The sequence below is a fragment of the Pan troglodytes genome, chromosome 5 (genome assembly GCF_028858775.2).
Source record: "Pan troglodytes isolate AG18354 chromosome 5, NHGRI_mPanTro3-v2.0_pri, whole genome shotgun sequence".
In the NCBI taxonomy this organism is placed as follows: Eukaryota; Metazoa; Chordata; class Mammalia; order Primates; family Hominidae; genus Pan; species Pan troglodytes.
Window position 1 is genome coordinate 116,351,971 of NC_072403.2, and position 21,702 is coordinate 116,373,672.

General features: G+C 37.9%; 1 protein-coding gene across 1 annotated transcript in view; it reads right to left on the minus strand.

The window, feature by feature from the left end:
- The window catches only part of LOC134810338 (uncharacterized), a 113,943-nt gene extending 97,096 nt beyond the window's left edge, over nucleotides 1–16,847 (minus strand). Inside the window, exons 1-3 of the mRNA XM_063813276.1 lie at nucleotides 16,829–16,847; nucleotides 13,664–14,399; nucleotides 6,840–6,948 (exon numbers count right to left, since the gene is read on the minus strand). Of these exons, the coding sequence (XP_063669346.1) occupies nucleotides 13,747–14,399; nucleotides 16,829–16,847 (672 nt within the window). The 3' untranslated portion in view covers nucleotides 6,840–6,948; nucleotides 13,664–13,746. The remainder of the gene's footprint in view (nucleotides 1–6,839; nucleotides 6,949–13,663; nucleotides 14,400–16,828) is intronic.
- Nucleotides 16,848–21,702: the final 4,855 nt, after the last annotated feature.

A 21,702-nucleotide genomic window follows, 5' to 3' on the forward strand; every position in this document is an offset into this window, starting at 1 on the left:
ATGCAAGACTTCTCTCATAGTGAAGAGCAATGCAGATACAGAATCATAGCTTGAAGAGTAGAAGGATCAAGGGAAGATTTTCAGTGTGAGAGAAAGGTGTCCTATCTAGAAGACAAGGAGCGACAGTTTTGAAGAATGGAGAAATGGCAAATGTAGGTAAAGAAAATGAGTAACTTTTTCTTACAATGAGTAAGTTTGTGACAAAGGAAAGAGGAAATAACAACAAGAGGTCAAAGAGAACATTTGCCTATGCAAGAGGCAGACCATGAGTTAAGAAGGTAAGAAGGGGAAGTCACAATATAGACAGAGCTCTTCAGGTAAACAGGAGAAAAGTGAAGGAACTCATACCAAAGGGTCTGAAACATCTTGTCAGCATAAAAAGCAGGGTCCTCCATTAAAATTAAGAAAGTAATCTCAGTAAAAGCCTGAAAGAAGTGGAGAACTATGAGAATCTTTACTAAGGGGATTTCCATCAAAAAGTGTTTCTCCAACTCCAATATGCATAAAAATCACCTTAGTTTTTTAATAAAGTGCAGATATCTATTCAGTACCAGACCTAACACTGCATTTCTTTAATCAAGTTCTCTGGGAATGCTGTTAACCATAATCTAGATGGAGGCCAGAGGAAACCTTCTAGCTATAAGCAAAAGGACTGTGCAGTAGCAGTAGGGTTTCAGGGTGGGAGTAGTCACATGAATATATAGTAATCTCCCCACTAAATGTTAAACTTCAAGAACGTAGAAATTATTGCTACTATGTTCTAACATCGGGCACCATGTTTGGCACATAGAAGGATCTGAATAAATACGTACTGAACGAATGAAAGAATGAGTAGGTTCTCTCTCAGGGAAAGTGGGCAGTGGCAATTACCCAGAGTTGGAGAATCAAAGACAGAATTGACAGAAGAACAAGGAGGAAGGGAAAGATGTAAGAGCAAATACAAAGGAAATGGCTGCCCATGGGATCCAGGTAGAGAGAAGAGGTAATTGCTGCCAATACAGGGGAATTAACTGAGAGATGTGGAAAGAGCTGCAAAATTGGAGATTCCAAGAAGATAAAAGTCAGGTAAGAGGAAATTAAAGATATAGATATTTGAAAGAATAAAATTTGCAATCCAAGAGAGCTATATTTCAGTGCATAAGAACTTGACAACAAAGAAGTTTCAAATGAGGGTTAAAGCCTGGCTGAAAGATAGCTTATCATGAACTGATGAGGCCGAGAAAATTTTTAATAAATTTTCTTAGATCACATGTCTAAAAGGACATGAAGGTTAAGCGTAGCAGCCAGCATCTTTAATAACTACACTCTCAGCAACAAATAGTTCCCACCCAGTTTAATTAGAATGCAGAAATACAATTTTAAAAATCTTATGCTATCAGCATAAGCATTGACTTGACTTAACTTGGGTAACATGTTCCTAGGTTTTACCAAAAATAATATCTGCTTAGGTGATAAGAACTTATATAGACGAGATCTGGTAATATTTCATGTCATCTTGAGGCAAATTTATATGGCTCCATTAAAAACCTTCAAGGTTAAAAATCAGAATGCATAATGAAAATGCTAAAATGAAGAATGGCTATTGGCAAAAGTATTAGGACACTGTGTTCTGTGAGAAAGGCATATGTGGGACAAATATTCAAAGAATCTTGATTTTCAAAATAATTCCTGATGCCTCCCCAAAAATTATTTTGCATCCCAAATGGGACTATAAATTAGTGAACTTTCCAGCTAATGTTGAAGTTGATGTTGAAATCCTGTTATAAATGTTATCAAAAGGATGCAAGGTGGAAATAGTCTCTGTAACAAAGTGCATGGAAAAGTGCCTTTGTGTATATGTGTGTGTGCACAGACCCACAGGCAAGCATTGCAGATATGTACCTGGTCCTTATCCTTGCACACTAATGAAAAAAATAGAATCTCAAGCCTTTCTGGGGATGGGAAGGAGGAAGGAACAAAGGAGAAGAAAATGTCACTGTGTGCTGAAATTCTGGTATCTTCACCTCTGTTCTTTCATGTAAAGCTTATATTTCATTCCCATCATTTAACTTGGTGAGAATTATTACTCTCATTTTGAATACACAGAAACTAAGGTTCAGATAAGTTAAATAACTTCCAAGGTCATACAGATACGAACCTACATAGCCAGTGTATCCCATCATTCCAAGGTTCTTTCTTCTCTGCCACACAACCTCCCAGTGTGATTTTAATTATTCTCACACATTCCATAAATATACATTAACGTACTTAGACTCCAGGCACTGGAAACAAAGTGCCTTCATTTGAATAACACATGGCCCATGAATAGCACATGGTTCACACCATGATCTTATATGCAAATAATGACAGCACAGTGCAGAGTGGGCAGGTAGAAAGTGGTGTGGGAGTTTGTGGGAAGACTGCCCAGCTACAGGCAGAGGGGTGATGGAAGCCTGAAGACAAATGTCAGATATTTAAGCTGACACATAAAGGATTAGTTCACCCAGGGAAAAGGGATTGACAGCCAGAGGAAACAAACTGGGTTTGTGTTCTGGGAGAAGCATACAGTTGAGATCGTTCAGAAACAAGGCTCAAAGATGATGACAATATGTAAGTACAAACTTATGGCCATTATTTACTATTCCTGAGCCTGAAGTGCCCCAGGTACATCTATGTCCCTGGGTATGCTGACCATGAGGTTGTTCCACTTCTGAAATCTTTTACACGCTGGTGCCTATCATCCCAATACTTTTATTTTCGGAATTCCTAACAAGAGTCAGCATTGTGAACTCTTCTGGCGCAAAGTTTCTTGGTGGATAGCAAATTGTGGTATCTTGTCAGTCTCTGAGCCCAGTAACTCAGGAGAAATTGGCTATCTATCCCTCAATTTTTGGATTCCTGAAAAATTACAGGAAGCTCACAACTGTAATGATCTGTAAAACAAAATTTAAATTTTGTAAAAGAATTTAAAACCCTTAGGTGTATTAAACTAAGAAATCAAATGCAAACTTTTAAGACATGGTACCTGATCTCCAGGGGTTTAGTTGCAGTTACATTACAAAAGTACCTAGTATGCATTTTTTCTGAGAAGTGTATTTCTCTAAATTTTGTGTGAGATATAATAATATTGCCTTTTTAATAATGTTAAATAATAACATCTCTCTCTCAGTTGTCTTTACTAATAAGATTAATAAAATTTTGGCTTGCTCTAACTTTTTATCTGACTAATGCTAGCCCTCTTAAATTATCAAGCCCAGAGAAGCATTGAAATGTGACAGCAATCATGTCTCATTCCCCTCTTGAGCTAAGTAATTATCTCTTGAAGCCACTTGCTATGTGCACTCTAGACTGACTGATGCCAAGCATCTATAAAACTAAGCTAACAATGCCATGCTCTGGACACCATAACTCATACCCTAGAGTTCAACAATGTACAGACAACTACTAATCAATACTTTCTCTACAAGCCAATGAGAAAGCCTGTCAAATAATTTCATATCAGCCCACTCCTTTTTCCTTTTTGCCTTTAAAAACCTGCTTGTATTCCTTTGGGTATACACCCAGTGATGGGATTGCTAGATCTAATGGTATTTCTGTCTTAAGGTCTTTGAGGAATCACCACACTATCTTCAACAACGGTAGAACTAATTTACACTCCCACCAACAGTGTATAAGCATTGCTTTTCTTTTTTTCCACAACCTCGCCAGCATGTTATTTTTTGACTTTTTAATAATAGTCATTCTGACTGGTGTGAGATGGTATCTCGTTGTGGTTTGGGTTTGGGTTTGCACTTCTCTAATAATCAGTGATGTTGAGATTTTTTTCATACACTTGTCAGCCACATGTATGTCTTCTTTTGAGAAGTATCTGTTCATGTCCTTTACCCATTTTTAATGGGATTTTTTTTTCTTGTAAATTTAAGTTCCTTATAGATGCTAGATATTAGACCTTTGTCAGATGGACAGTTTGCAAAAAATTTTCTCCCACTCTATAGGTTTTCTGTGTACTCTGTTGATAGTTTCTTTTGCTGTGCTGTGCTGTGCAGAAGCTCTTTAGTTTAATTGGATCCCATTTGTCAACTTTTGGTTGCAATCGCTTTTGGCATCTTGTCATGAAATCTTTGTCCATGCCTATGTCCTGAATGACATTGCCTAGGCTGTCTTCCAGGGTTTTTATGGTTTTGAGTTTTTACATTTAAATCTTGAATCCATCTTAGACACATAGATGCATATGTTCATTGCAGCACTATTTGCAATAGCAAAGACATGGAATCAACCTCAGTGCCCATCAATGACAGACTGAATAAAGAAAGTGTGGTACAGACACACCATGGAATACTATGCAGCCGCACAAAAGAATGAGATTATGTCCTTTGCAGGGACATGGATGGAGCTGGAGGCCATTATCCTTAGCAAACTAACACAGGAAGACAAAACCAAATACTACATGTTCTCACATAAAATAAGTGGGGGCTAAATGATGAGAACACATGGACACATAGAGGGGAACATCACACACTGGGGCCTGTTAGAGGGTGGAGAGTGGGAGGAAGGAGAAGATTGGGAAAAATAACTAATGGATACTAGGCTTAAGACATGGGTGATGCAATAATCTGCACAACAACCCCCATGATACACTCTTACCTATGTAACAAACCTGCACATGTACCCATGAACTTAAAAGTTTGAAAAAAGTTACAAATAAAAATAAAATAAAAACCTGCTTGTGAGAGAGGCCAAGTGGAGCACTTTCTAAGGCAACTTGGAAATGTGCCCTGGGCAGCTATCCTCACTTTGCCTTAAGTAAACTATTTAAAATTATATTTTGTGCCTCAGCTTCTCTATTTAGGTAAATATTTTGGACATCTTTTTGATATGTTCATTGATTACTGGATTTCCACTTTTTTGAAATTTCATTTCCTGCCCCTTACCAATTTCAAGTTTGAGGCATTAATGCATTTCTTATCAGTTTTTGTTACCTATTGGTACTTGAATTACATAAAGCCTTTATTATATCAGTTAGGAATATTTTGTGAAACAAGAGAAGGTAAAGTTGATATTTGCCTACCTAAGTCCAACTAATTCATTCCGTATCATTTGAAACATTGCATCTTTTTTCTCTACTTTTTTTGATTGAGGTATAACATGCATATAGTAAAGTACACAAACATTAAGTGAAATTTTAGATATGCATACATCATGTACCCATGACCCGGATCTAGACACAGAACATTTCCAACACCCAGAAGCTTCACTTGGCCCTCCTGTTCGTGCACGCCCTCTCCCAAGAAATTCACTCTTCTAACTTCAATCACCATTGTCTATTTTTACCATTATAAGCAATACTTTTATAACATCTCATTTCAAATGTTAACAAGTTAATAAAAACTTTCAGTAAAAGTAGCCTTTGCATCATTCTTTTTTTTTTTTTTTTTAAATGGAGTTTCACTCTTGTTGCCCAGGCTGGAATGCAATGGCACAATCACTGCGACCTCCGCCTCCCAGGTTCAAGCTTTTCTCCTGCCTCAGCCTCCCAAGTAGCTGGGATTACAGGCATGCACCACCACACCCAGCTAATTTTGTATTTTTAGTACAGACAGGGTTTCTCCATGTTGGTCAGGCTGGTCTTGAACTCCCGACCTCAGGTGATCCACCTGCCTCAGCCTTCCGAAGTGCTGGGATTACAGGCATGAGCCACCGCGCCTGGCCCGCCTTTGTATCATTCTAAAAAAATTAATTGGAGTATGCATTTAATAGATACTATAATAAAATTTTTTTAAAAAAAACTATAAAAGTACATTCTGCTAACAGGTAGAAATTATTGAATGACAAAGGTTTTTTTTCTGATATGCCAGGATAAATACCTATAAATAGGAACTTCTAAAGCACTTACCTGTGAACAATACACAATACCAGAATCATATAACACGAATCTAATCTCAAGATCATTGCTGGTTTTCCCATGACTCTTTTTCTAACTAAATTGAGATTACCCTTATTCCTCCTATGAATAAGATGTGGTTTTTCTTGTTCAGACAGAAAATTTACAAAGCGAAAAATTAACTAAACGAAAGCTAACAGTCAAGGAAGGTGTTTACAAACAAAATTATTATAACATATCCAAGTAAACAGTGATACATTACCCCCAGGAATCAAGAAACAGGTCAGAAATAAGATTTTCCTATCAATTACTACGAATCTTTCATATATAACTAAATCTCCATTTAGAAAAGTTGTGTTTGTTGCTTGTTTGTTTGTTTGTTTGTTTTTTACTGCTATGGGGCCAATTTTCTTTGATAATATGTTTAGGGAAGAAGAAGATGCACATGTTAAGAGCTAGCAGTAAGTCCCAATATTTCAGTTTGTAGTCTCAACATTTGAAAATAGGACTTTACGTTACTTGCTTCTTTTTTTCATTCTAGAATATGCTAGCAAGCAAGTGGCCCAGAACACCAAGTCCAATAGAGAGAGAGAGAGAGAGAGAGAGAGAGAGAGAGAGAGAATGCAAAAGCAAGTAAGAAGCCAATGCATTTAACCAGGTGCCAAACCTGGCAGTTAAATGAGGGTTCTGGGAGGCTGCACATTCACCTAAGCCTGAGAACAACAACAACAAAAAATTGAAAATGTCAAATAAAAGGTAGCCAAACATGAAAATGACACCTGATCCCAAGGAGTTTAGTAGTAAAAAGCACCTATTCCCCTTGTATCTCACTGGGTATTTCTGAAAAGCAATTTTATCTAAATTTTTTAATGTGGGAAATATAAATAACATTGCCTTTTTAAATATTAACACATAGAAAATCTTTCCCCCAGAAGAGGTTTGATTGCAGGGTTAGCAATGGAAGGTTCCAGCTGTGTACCTGCTTCCTAGTCCAGACTAGGCTTGACCAAAGGCATTACATTTCTTCTTCCCAAGCTGGAGGCAGAGGCAGCTTAGGCCCCAGCCTGCAGAAGTCACCAATTCAGTGGCTGCAGGTAGAGCAGAGAGATGATTATTGGTGGGATACACAGTCTTGAAGCTCTCCTTAAATATATATATTTATATATAATGTATATGATCAAATTTTCATCAGATTTAACTGGGAGGTTGTCAAATAAGAGTAAACATAATTTCAAAAACAGTCTACAGATCTGAGTAACTTATAAAAGTCAAAGCCAGATAGAAAAACTAGGAAAACGAGACCCATATTGGGCAGGAGACATAAAATACTCAAAAAAGTTACTATATGAGAGCTAGTGGGTCTTTGCCTTTTTATTACCTTTGCAAATATTGTTTTTATATATTTTACAATATTAGCCAATCCACAGGAGCTTTATCATTACCAATGCCATACTCTAGATAGTCTAGACAGTTTAGAAAATATTCAGTGAAGGTCCACAAAGACAATGGCAGTCATGATCTTCCCTTCCCTCCTGTACCTGCCATTCCCTGCAAGAAGACACAATTTTTTCCAGCTCTAAGAGGCATCTAGATGTGGGAGGCTATAGGGTACATAGATGCAGAAAGAGAGGCATTTTTATTTCCCCTAGAACAGATTTAAGAATTGAAGCTAATATGGCCCATCATAGTGGCTCACGCCTGTAATCCCAGCACTTTGGGAGGCCAAGGCAGGTGGATTACCCGAGATCAGGAGTTCAAGACCAGCTTGGTCAACATGTACAACTAATATAAAAAATTAGTTGGGTGTGGTGGTGTGCGCCTGTATCCCCAGTTACCTAGGAGGCTGAGGCATGAGAATTGCTTGAACCCAGGAGGCAGAGGTTGCAGTGAGCCAAGATCGCAACACTGCACTCCAGCCTGTGCAACAGAGCAAGACCCGTCTCAAAAAATAATAATAATAATAAAATAATTGAAGCTAGCATAATCTAAGTTCTGAGAATCCATTTTTAGAACAAGAAGAATATATATAAAGTAATTTTACATGGGAAGTTTTATTGCTTTGTGGAATGAATGCATTCTATTAAATTTGGCTCAAATGAGCCTACAGAATAGGTGAGAAATGCATGGAATTTAGAGTCTCTATTATAGTGTCTCCACTTCAGGAGTAAATAAATAACCTCTCTAATCCTTAACTTCTTCATCTGTGGAGTGGAGATACATATTTATATCACAAAGGAATGTTATCAAAATAAAATGCAGCATTATACTTAATGGTGATGTGTAAATTGAAAAGCACTAAATGGCAGTTATTATTATTTGTAAAAAGCACGCCCTTTCTTTATGTTTTCCCTGTGGTGTCACAGACATCTGAGTCATTCACTTTTCTTTGGTAGCACTTGTCTGGTTTCTGGATCTCCACTTAAACATGGCCAACTTTTACTTCTCCACTCTCTCCATGGAGCTCAGGAATTTATTCTGTTCCTGTTTTCTTTTTTCCTGATTCCATACTAGCTGAGCAAATAACTTTGCTCCTGCTGCTTCTCCTCAGGTCTGAGATTTGTAATATCTACTAAAGCTGGGTTGCAGTTCACACATTTCCCTAAAACAGGCCTCTGTCTGAAATATTGTGTACTGACCGGAAATCTCCATTCCCAGCCTGCAAATTGTACCTTATTTTATCATCCTTTTACGTTCTCTCCTACTTTTGAATTCACTCCAACTGAAAACTAGTCATAGCTTACAAGAAAATTAATTTCTTTACTAGAATTTGAGAAAATTTATCCACAAAGAAACAGAGGCAAAGTCACAAAACCGTCATCATCATTATCATCATCATCCAAACCTTGCAAGACAGCAGTTATCAATCAGTTGGAAGCAAAAATCAGAAACTTAGCTGTTAGATGTGGGAAGTAATTTAGAGACCACCATCTCACCTTCTTCAAATGGAAGATAAAGCAATTGGCCCAAGATTGGGCAAGAGAGTACTGAGTGTCCTAAACCAGACATATTTTCACTCTGTGCTGTGACTCAAATGCAGCAAGCTCCCTATTTCATGAAGATTCTCCTACTGGCAAGCATCAAATGAGACTGGACCAAATATTTGAGTTTTTGTGAAGTCATCATGCCTATTTTTCACATGCAGTGTACAATAAATGGTGGGGATGCTACCTCTTTGTGCTATTTTGCAAGTCACAAAATATGTCATGTCATAATTTCATTTGAACTTCACAACGTCAACATGCAGACAAGAGCAGAGCAAACAGAATCTCTGCTTTCAAATGAGGTGTCTGGAACTACAAGATTTTCTCAGGGTTAAATATAAGACTCAGGCCTTGAACCCACATCAGACTTAAAAGTTTATGCTCATCTTCATTTCATTCCATAGACAAGGGTTTTTTAATCACTATTCAATATTTTATAATAGAGTAGTGATTAACAGTACAAGTTTTAGAGGCAACAACCAACCAAAGTCTGAATGCAGCCTTTACTGCTTTATTAACTCTGTGGCCTCACACAGTTATGGAACCATTGCTTTATGCCTTGGTTTACTTATCATACATGTAAATAATAAACTAGGACTCTCATCATGGATATGAGAATTAAATAACATAATATATGTAAAGACCTGAGCACAGTGCCTGGCGTAGACTAAATCATCAAGTACAGCTGTTATTTATTTTGTCTTCCTTATTTAAAAATACTGAGTGCAAGCTTTCCATTAAAAAAAAATTAACCTAAATTCTTCTCTTTATATAGGTAAAGTATATGTAAACGTAGCCAGACTTCCCATATAGAATCCTTAACAAGATTATACTTTCAAAGATTAAAATTTCTATACCCTTGCTACTCAAAAGACAGACCAAAGACCAGCAGTGCCAGCATCACCTGGGAGCTTGTTAGAAATCCACATGGTGGCTCACGCCTGTTATCCCAGTAATTTGGGAGGCTGAGGCGGGTGGATCATGTGGTCAAAAGATCGAGACTGTCTTGGCCAACATGGTGAAACCTCATCTCTACTAAAATACAAAAAAATTAGCCGGGCATGGTGGCGTGTGCCTGTAATCCCAGCTACTTGGGAAGCTGAGGCAGGAGAATTGCTTGAACTCGGGAGGCGGAGGTTGCAGTGAGCTGAAACGGCACCACTGCACTCCAGCCTGGCGGCGACAAAGCAAGCAAGACTCCATCAAATAGAAAGAGAGAAAGAGAGAAGAGAGGAGAGAGAGAGAGAAAGAGAGAGAGAGAGAGAGAGAGGGAAGAAAAAAGAAAAGAAAAGAAAAGAAAAAAGAAAACCACAATCTCAAGCCCCACCCCAGACCTGATGTGCAGAGCATATCTGCATTTTAACAACAATCCCAGGTGATTTGAATGCATATAAAATTTTGGGAAGCACTGTCTCTGGCACCATGCTAGGGAGCTGAGTGAAGGTGTAACACACAGGCACTAATATACATCAACTGCAAAGCAAAAGGTTTCTATTTCATTCAGTAACCGCTTCTTTAAATCACTTGTTTCAAAAATAGCTAGGATACTTTTTATGGTGTTTGGTTTTATTAACTCCTCATCAATTTGTTATTCTTCTTCAACCCTACCATTGTATCCACACATTTATACATGCTTAATAAACTAACACAACTCTGGAAGCTTGTACTAGTGTGAGCTAAAGAAATGGCATGTTGCAGAAACTTTCTTTCCACATCTTTTTTTCCTCCCTCCCAATCCAACTCAACCCAAAAGGGAAGCAGCTGCGGAAAGTAAATGGGGAGGCTTCTAAAATTAAATCAGGAAAAAACTTACATTTATTACTGAGGCTGAAAGGGAAGGTGACATTTTTAAATGTTACATTAGGTAAATTAATTGAAAACAGAAAAAGTAAAAAGCAATCCTCCTTGCTGAGAGTAAACAACCACTATTTTTCAGTTGTTTGATTTTTGTATGTCCTTTTATAGCTCTCCCTAAGGTAGAAGATCGCTTTGTGAATGATGGAAACTTCATTATTTTTCTTTAATTCCATCAGTGCCAAGGCTATATGGCCCCATTGCCTAGCAGAGCTATAATGTTAGAACAGACTAGAACCATGTAAAGAGGAGCTAAACCAGTCCAATCAACAACTTCAGCCAAAAGAACTTCAATATTGAGGACTGTGGACTAAGCAACAAGCTTTCTAAAGCAAGGAAAGGTCATTTCTTAGCAACAATGAGAATGTTCTCATAAAAAAGGGATTTAAGGATTTACAGAAAAGAATCATTCCTGGATTTCACTCATGGGCTTTGGAAGCATAATTGTGTTTGATACCTGGCTCCTCTATTTTCTAGGTGTGTGACTGTGAGTAAACTCTTATAACTCTCTGAACTTCAGGCTCTTAAACCATGGAAATATGATACTAATACTTAACACACTAGATTTATGTGAAGATGGATTGAATTTGGATGTATGTAAAACACTGTATTCTGTGGTACCATTCAGCAGAAGCTTAATAACTACTAGCTCCCTTTACCCCATGACATCATGTCTAGGTATAAAGATTTGATTATCAGTAAACATGTTGGAAGAAAAGGTTTTGATTATGGACACAGACTTCAGGGAATTGATAATATCTGATTTATGTTCTCTGTGGTTATAAGCTACAGGTGGAGTCCAGCAGTCAATTTGCAGAACTTCCTCATTATAACAACCTTTTGGGTTGTATACCACTTGTCACATCACACTTGCTCAAATACTTGATAGTCGCGACTGACCAAATTACACAGATGTTGCCCTATTTCCCTAGAAATTTTGCTGCAATAGTTAGGTACCTTAAAAACACACAGTCTTCAGCAAACTAACACAAGAACAGAAAACCAAACACCACGTGTTCTCACTCATAAGTGGGAGTTGAACAGTGAGAACACATGGACACAGGGAGGGGAACATCACACACCGGGGCCTGTCGGGGGATGGGGAGCTAGGGGAGGGATAGCATTAGGAGAAATACCTAATGTAGATGACAGGTTGATGGATGCAGCAAACCACCATGACACGTGTATACCTATGTAACAAACCTGAGAGTTCTGCACATGTACCCCAGAACTTAAAGTATAATAAAAAAAAAATACACAGTCTTGTTGGAAGGTGATACAAAGCAGAAATTTCTGCTACTGGCTGGGCGTGGTGGCTCACGCCTGTAATCCCAGCACTTTGGGAGGCCAAGGCAGGCGGATCACGAGGTCAGGAGATCGAGACCATCCTGGCTAACATAGTGAAACCCCGTCTCTACTAAAAATACAAAAAATTATCCAGGAGTGGTGGCGGGCGCCTGTAGTCCCAGCTACTCGGGAGGCTGAGGCAGGAGAATGGCATGAACCCGGGAGGCGGAGCTGGCAGTGAGCCGAGATAGTGCCACTGCACTCCAGCCAGGGTGACAGAGCGAGACTCTGTCTCAAAAAAAGAAAAAAAAAAATTCTGCTACTGCAATATAAAATAACACTTTCCCTCTGTTCGTATGCCTGCAGTAACCACATCAGAGACCATGTGCAGTTACATTATTGTAACTGGGGTATTTGTGTTCAATGTGTTTGAGCTGCTAAATTTCCCATGTGAGGTGACTAAAATGTGCATATTCTACTCTTTTACTCTTGACCAATAAGAGCCAAATTCCCACTGGGTAGTAGAAACAAGCATGTTTGTCTTTTTTTTTCAAACACCTACCCACACACACACACACACACACACAGTCTTGGAAAAATTAGATATCAATATGCAAAAAAAAAATGAATCTCATCCCACACTGCACATTTTATACAAAATATTAATTCAAAACATATCATAGATATAAGTATAAAATGTAAAACTATAAAACTTCAGAAGAAAACATGGAGAAAATTTTTGCAATGCTGAATTAGGCAAAGATTTCTTAGATCTGACCCCAAAAGCATGAAATAGAAAAGAAAGTAATAATAACTTGGACTTAATCAAAATTAAAAATATTTCACTCTACAAAAGACACTATTAAGAAAGAAAAACCTTGAACTAGCAGAAAATGTTTGCGAATTACATATCTGATAAAAGGCTTGTATTCAGAACATGTTAAACCCTTAAAACTCAAGCATAATAAATGAAAAAAGTAAGAACATCTTTTTGTACTAACAAAGATGCAACGTAACTGAACTCTGGTGACAATGGAAATGGTGCAGACACTTTGGAAAACAGTTTAGCTGTTTCTTAGAAAGTTAAACATACATTCATAGGAATTTCCTAAGAGGAAAAACAACAACTATTCACCCACAGTGAAATTCCATTTTTGCAACATTCTAAAAAAGGCAAAACTCAGGGATGAAAAACATATCAGTGGCTGCCAGAGTTTGTGGGAGAGGAGAAGAACTGCACACAAGTGTGTGGCACAGAGGAGTTCTGGATGATGATGAAACTATTCTTTATTTTGCTTGTAGCGGTAAACAGATGATTTCATGCATTTGCTGAAAGTAATAGAACTTTGTGCAACACAAAGAATAAATTTCACCATATGTAATTTTAAAATTAATCTTTAAAAAACATAAGCACAATAGATAAAAATTATTATCTTTACAAATGATATAACTGCATACATACTAATAAAATACCCAAGAGAATCTCCAGAAAGAGTATTAAAAATAGAGTTTAACAAGTTAGATAAATCAATCCATATATAAAAATCAACTGTACTTCCCTACACCAAGAGGTGTTACTGCTAGAAAACATAAATTAACAAGTAGACCAGTATAGAGAAAATTGGTTTATAAAAAGGCATTCAATATGGAAAAATAAATATAAATAAATGGAGAAACCTACCAAGTTTGTGACAAGTGTGATGGTCAGTTTTATGTGCCAAATTGTGTCAGTTATTTCATCAAATATTATTCTAGGTGTTGCTGTTACCAGTGGAGGGTGTCCAGGTGAGAGGTGACAGCATGCTGGCAGCCCTCACAGCCCTCGCTCTTTCTCCGTGCCTCCTCAGCCTTGGCGCCCACTCTGGCCGCGCTTGAGGAGCCCTTCAGCCCGCCGCTGCACTGTTGGAGCCGCTTCCTGGGCTGGCCCAGGCCGGAGCCGGCTCCCTCAGCTAACCGGGAGGCGGGGAGGGAGAGGTGCGGGCCAGAACCGGGGCTGCACGGGCCGCTTGCAGGCCAGCGTGAGTTCCGGGTGGGCGTGGGCTCCGCCACCCCGCACTCGCAGCGGCCAGCCGGCCCCGCCACCCAGGCAGTGAGGGGCTTAGCGCCTAGGCCAGCAGCTGCTGTGCTCCACTTCTCGCCGGGCCTTAGCTGCCTCCCCGCCGGGCAGAGCTCCGGACCTGCAGCCGCCATGCCTGAGACTCCCCCCTGCCGTAGGCTCCTGCGCAGCCCAGCCTCCCCGACGAGCGCCACCCGCTGCTCCACAGCGCCCAGTCCCATCACCACCCAAGGGCAGAGGAGTGCCGGCCCACAGCGCGGGACTGGCAGGCAGCTCCACGGGCGGCCCGCTGCAGGATCCGCTGGGTGAAGCCAGCTGGGCTCCTGAGTCTGGTGGGGACTTGGAGAACCTTTATGTCTAGCTAAGGGATTGTAAATACACCAATCAGCACTCTGTATCTAGCTCAAGGTTTGTAAACACACCAATCAGCACCCTGTGTCTAGCAAACACACCAATCAGCACCCTGTGTCTAGCAAACACACCAATCAGCACCCTGTGTCTAGCTCAGGGTTTGTGAATGCACCAATCGACACTCTGTATCTAGCTACTCTGGTGGAGACTTGGAAAACCTTTGTGTCCACACTCTGTATCTAGCTAATCTAGTGGGGAGGTGGAGAACTTTTGTGTCTAGCTCAGGGATTGTAAATGCACCAATCAGCACCCTGTCAAAACGGACCAATCAGCTCTCTGTAAAATGGGCCAATCGGCTCTCTGTAAAATGGACCAATCAGCAGGTTGTGGGTGGGGCCAGATAAGAGAATAAAAGCAGGCTGCCCTACCCAGCCAGCTATGGCAAGCAGCTGGCGTACCCTCCCATACTGTGGAGGTTTTGTTGTTTCGCTCTTTGCAGTAAATCTTAATACTGCACGCTCTTTGGGTCCACACTGCCTTTATGAGCTGTAACACTCACCACGAAGGTATGCAGCTTCACTCCTGAAGCCAGGGAGACCACTAAACCCACCGGGAGGAATGAACAACTCCAGACGCGCCGCCTTAAGAGCTGTGATACTCACCAGGAAGGTCTGCAGCTTCACTCATGAGCCAACGAGACCACGAACCCACCAGAAGGAAGAAACTCCGAACACATCTGAATATCGGAAGGAACAAACTCCGGACACGCCACCTTTAAGAACTGTAACGCTCACCGTGAGGGTTTGCAGCTTCATTCTTGAAGTCAGGGAGACCAAGAACCCACCAATTCTGGACACATGTGTTCCTGGTGTTTTGGACAAAGAATTGGACAAAACACACAAAGCAAGGAAAGAATGAAGGAATGAAGCAACAAAAGCAGAGATTTATTGAAAACGAAAGTGTACTTCACAGGGTGGGAGTAGCTGGAGCAGTGGCTAAGGGGCCCCCTTACAGAATTTTTTGGGTCCAAATACCCTTTAGAGGTTTCCCGTTAACCACTTGGTTTTTATCCCGTATCAATGAAGTGGTGGCCCACGATCAGTTTGGTTGCAGAAAGCAACCAATTAGAGGGTGAAGTTATAAATTTACACTCCTATGCAAATGTCTCATTGGTTGTACCAATCAGATGTACTTTCAATTTCCCATCAGAAAAGGTGGGAGTTTGCAAAGGGAGTAGTGGCCTCTGATCCTTTTGTTATTTACGTGTAGAAAGTTAGGGTTTTCCTTTCAATTTAGTTCTAGGAAGTAAGTGTGAAATGGCCTTAGGTTCCCTGTCTCCAGACCCTATTCTCCTGCCTCATTGCTATAAAGGTATTTTTGTAAAGTCTAAATTCAGTTGACTTTAAATAAGGGAGATTATCCTACGTAACCTTGGTGGGCATGGTTCAATCAGTTATAAGGCCTTAACAGCAAAGCTGAAACTTCCTTGAAGTAGAAATTCCATATACGGACAATAGTTTCAGCATGTCCCAGAAGTTCCAGCCTGTTCTTCCTGACAGCATGTCCTAGATAGCCCCACAGTCATGTAAGCCAATTCCTTGCCATAAATCTCTTGACAAATATCTCCTGCTGGCTCTTTTTTTTTGTTGTTGTTGTTGTTTTCTCTGATTGAATGCTGGCTGCTACAAAGAAGGCTGAAGTTTACAAAGCATTAATTTTCTTCAAAATTATTTTTGGAATGAGTACATTTTAATTAAATCCCAACTTTTTTCAAGTTACTTGAAAAACTCATACTAAAAATTTTATAGAATAACAGAAGCTCAAGAATTGCCAAGATGTTCCTGAGGAATATGCACAAAATGGGAGTTTTGCCCTAGTGGATATCAACACTTATTACAAAGGACAATTACAACAATGTGTTATTAAAGTAGGGAATTTCGAAAGAAACTTTGACCCAATGCAACAGAATAGACAGCCCAGAAACAGGCTCCTAGATGTAAGAAGATGTAGTTTATGGCAGAAGTGGCATTGCAGAGTGCTGTGAAAAAGAATTAGCTACTGCACAGAACAGACTCTCTCAGACTGAGAGACAAAATACTGAGTGAAAATGTCAAGCATTATACAAATGTGTATAGGATTATATGATTTTTATAAAACCCAAAACAAGAAAGCAAAATATCTTGTTTAGAGACATACTCTTTTGTTGCAAAACTTTAAAAAAAAAAAGGGAATAAATGAAATACACACAACTCAGGATAGTGGTTAAAGGGAGCAAAAAGATATATTCAGCAGTACTGATAATGCCCTTGTTCAAAACTTGGATGGTGATGGGGGAAATATCCAAAATGTTTAACCAATGGTGGGACATAATCCCAAAGTAATTAGAACAGAAACAGCCAGAAATGACCTGAACAGCCACTAAGTTGAACACCTACTCACCGTCAGCCCAGGTAGCCATGTTCCCAGCTGCAGTCTATTATGCTTCATAATATACAAAAGTTTTACACATTTCAGTAGATCTTAAATAATATATAATAAAAATTATAAATAGACAAATGAATTAGTCAATTCATAGAGGACAACTTTAAAAATCATTTAAATGCAACATTATTGTGGATTCAGAATGCATCAAGAAATTCAGGAAAACAGTTCTTTATCCACTGCCAGAAAAACTTTGTTAGCATTGTTTTGCAAGGCCCCATGAAAATAAAATACAATTTTTTCTCTCTAAAATGAACAATACAGAAATAATCTCTGTATGATTTCATAGAGTATACTAAAATTTCAAACTTTGTTGTCTTTGAAACTCCATGACTCTGTGATTGACAATGTGAACAGAGAAGAAAAAAATATGCAAATTTAATATATTATTTCCAAAAATGGTGGCAAAGAATAAAATATACTAAACAGGTATTTCCACAGGATCTGTCAAAATTTCAAATGAAAATGACCTCCTGCAAGCAATGGTCCTATGATTTCCCTAATCTTCATGACCTATACCCAAAGGAACAAAACTAAGGGTAGTCCTGTCAGATTATAATCATGCCTCCCTTTTCATTAAAGTATTCCTAGCACTTGAACAGTGATTTATTTATAGTAGATCTTCAATAAATATTTTTAAATTAATAAACAATGTCTCCATAACAGCTCTTCATAAATAAAAATGCTATGTTTAATCAGGGCAGCCACAAGATCGACAAAGAGGTGCTATGAGGATAAATCTCTGTTAGTTTCCCTGTGGCTCCTCAGTGCCTCTCCTAGAGAGGTCAGACAACATGCTCATATTTAGTTCTGTTACAGAAAAGATCAAAGGTCAAGGCTAAATGGGGAGACAGAAAACGTGTGCTGAATGTACACCACAAGCACAATCACTGTGGCTATTGTTCATGGGGTCACCAAAGAGCCAGAACCTACAGATTTGCGCCTCATCTCTAGGCCTTCCAGAGAGTCATGATTTCACAACTTTACTAAAAATTGGTTCCATCTTTGAACTCCAAAATGCATTTTACTAAACTCATTAATGTCTAACATAGAGAAGTTCAAATTCTCATAAAACATACTCTCCTTCCCTAACTGCACCCACACACCATAGTTGGATGTGATGCACATACACAAAAGAAGTTCAAATATATAGTATATAATGATATCTTAAAGAAAAAATGGCAAGTTCAAATATACCAATGTCCATAAAAGAAAATTTAAAACCATCCTTAAGGACGCTAACGATGATCCTGACAATGAAGAAGGCAACGAGCACATAGGCAGTACAATATTCATAGGGAAACCTCATAGCTTCAAATGGTAAAAGTAAGGCAAAAAAAAAAAAAAAACAGGAAGCAAAGTGGTTGAGAAAAACAAGAGGAAGAAAACATAGGCATTGCAAAGAAGCATTATTAGAGTGTGGAAAAAAAATGACAGAAAAAAAGGTTCTGAAACTAATTCAGATACTTGTAATATCAATGAAATAAATATCTATAACATCTTAAAGTTCAAAATGTTTTATGTGTATTATTTTATCTTTATAGATATTTATATTATGTTGTTCTGCTCTTACTTTACAGATAGGAAACTTGGGGTTTGAAATTCAGCCAAGATCTTCCAGAAAACTAAACAATCAGGAGAAAAATTCAATATTCAGCTTGATATTTCTTCTACTGTAGATCATCCTGACTCTTTTTAAAGAAGCCCAAAAATTGAATAAAAATGATACTAAATCAATCAAGTCAAAAATAGTTCAGTCATTTAATCAATAATTTGTAGATGGCCCCATCTCATCTATTTCAAGGATTTTGCTTTTTACTGAATCAAATGGTGATGACTATTGCACCTTTAATGAATACAGAGCAATCAAGTGATTTAGCCAACTGGAGTGAATTAAATTTTTAAAATGGTGACTTTCCAAGTGGTTCAGTGGTAAAAAATTTCAAACTACTTAATCTAATTCAAAATAAAACAATATCTTGTGGGTGCTTTATAAATATGACTGCTCTTACAGTTTTAAGATATTTTTAGAATTATTCCTGAAACCATTCACTGTGTGACCCTCGTTTCCTAATGTTTACCTTCTGTTTTCAATTCTTTTAATGCAAAATACTTATTAATGCCCCAGGTGGCCTATGTTAATTAAGGATATGATGTGTGTTAGGAAAAGAACAGTTCTCTCCTATATATATATATATATATATATGAAATTATTATGTATAATTATGTATTATATACTATTATATAATCATATATTTAATTAATATAATTATATATAATTATATATATATAATTATGACCTCAGCAGGTGTTATCAGAAAGAACACCACATATATATATGATCATATATATATAATTATGGTTGTCTGTTAGTTACTTTAAATAAAAGAAGCCTGTTTTATTCTTTCTTTTTCTTTTTAATTCAACCAAGAAAGAAAATTCTATAAATACAGAAGGAATAAGGAAGGTTGTTCAGGTCACATAACGGATGGACAGGCTCAAGAGGGAATGAGTCTTAGAATAATGTTTGGCATTAGTAACATAAATAAAAATTGAACCCACTCAAAAACCTTAAAAGGTAGTCCATTATATCTCCTAGCCTTAATTTGAATTGTAAAAAATAACATTAAAATTTATAAGTGTACACATTAATAAGTGAAATTGAATTTTGCATTTTCTCTCAGGTTTTCCACATTAGCATGAGAACATCTCATTCTATATTTCAGTTGCTAGGCGCCCATGGGGCCACTGTACCAAAGGAGGTCACTGTCTCCTGTGCATAAATTCATCCCTGTGCATTTATGAATGATTTGGAGCTCCCCCTTTTTCAGTGTGGGGTGGGGGAGCTTTTTAATCATTTTCCAAACCACTAATGGACAGACAAGCACATTGCCAGCTGCTAGAAAATGGTAGCAGCAGCAGAATGTAAAGCACCTTTGACATGAGCATGGAAGGCAGCCAGGGCTGGGAGCCACGGAAGAAAGAACATATCTTCAGTGACTTTGTCAATCAGTGGGATTAAAAGGTCAACATATGTCAATAAAGAAAATCTAAAACTAATTTTTCTTTGCTCTGATGATAGCCTTCAGACCACTTAAGAATATCACTAACGACACAAGGAACTTTTCACCCCCGAGTAATCTCAATGGATTTAATGCATAAACACCTATGATCAGCAATTGCTTGTAAATTTCATCAGACTTGTTTTCCAAGGATGGTAACCAGTAAATTTCAAAAAATTGGTTCAAAAGTATGAAAGAAGGCTTTAAAAACAAGATCAAAATTGTCATTTCATTTTATTTCATACGAAAAACTCAGGAGATGTTAGCAAAAATAACACCAGCCTAGAATCAAGGGATCTGACTTTTATCCCCATCCTAGGATTGACAGGATGGGTAACCTTCATCATTAACTTCATCTCTTTAAATCTCGCACGTGAAATGAGAAGTTGACATATATTTAAGGTCATTTCTAATCTTAAAATATTGAGACCAGAATTTTCTTCATTTTAACTTCAGCATTGCCAAACATATATATTTATCTACCACACAATGTGGCAATCCCAACCAAAATAAATATGAAACTTTCAGAATTCAGGACTGTATTTATATCAGTTTGAAACCAAAATAAACATTTTGCACTCTCGCCGTCTCCACTCCTTTGTCTGTATACATATTCCTCTCACCTTGCATCTCTCGCCAAAATGTTTTCATCTCAACTCTCCTCCCAAGTCTTGCTTATTTTGCAAACCCAAATAAACCATAGTTTCTAAGAAGCCCTCTCCAGCAAATCATACTAATACCCCTTTTCTTGTCAAATTCTATGTCTCTTATAATCAATAGCCACATCACTTTATTTTATCGTTAATTTTTTAATGCCTGGTATGTCTTCCATGAGTAGATTGCAAACTTCTTCTACAACAAAGACCGCTAAGACTTTTCTGAACCCTATGTAATACCTGGCAAAGTGCCCATGTATTAGCCTTCCATAAAGGTACTATTAACTAATGAGTAGTTCAGCTTATGGATGTCAGAAACAATTACCATATATTTACCTCATAAAAACTCTATATCACTTAACAATTTCAACCCAATTGACCCTTTTCCAAACTTTAACATCTATGATATGCTTTTATAAACTTATTTCCTTTAGCCACATGACTTTAAAAGCATATGAAACAAGATGAAGCACAACATCCGAGTAACTTTCTGACTGGTGTCAACATAGATTGTTTTCAGGCCCATCTCTTTCACTTCTGTCCTTAATGTAAGCTAGGAATATACTGGATTTGTTTTTTCACAACAGCTCACCAATGATGATTATAACTTGTACTTACACTCACAAATCTATTATTTGACTTTTTAATCTAGCAAATCTAAAAAGAGTCAAACACATTCATCTATCTGAACATACTTTTTGGTCGATTATAGCAGCCAATTCTTTTTGTATCATGCTCATTCCTAGCCAGGCATCCTGCATTTTTATTTTTGCTTTTTATCCTTGAGTCTATTAACTTCTGCTTATTTTTTTAAGCCCATGTCGTTCAGTCCTTGTAGGAACATTTTTTTCCATGATCAACATAAATCATTAAAGTGTTTCTTCTTTCTTTATTTCTTTCTGAACAAAGCTTCCCCTTACAAGCAATTTATTAGCATGTTATCATTAACTTCATAAATGACTGATGTGGTTAAAAACTCTGCGCCTGGCTTCAAGGTAATTTCTATATTAATAAACCCAAATCTCAACTCCACTTGAGGGCAGAGATTCCTTTCAAGTCAAATTTATTTTATACATAAGAATCTCATTCTCATCAATTTTGTATTTAGAACATT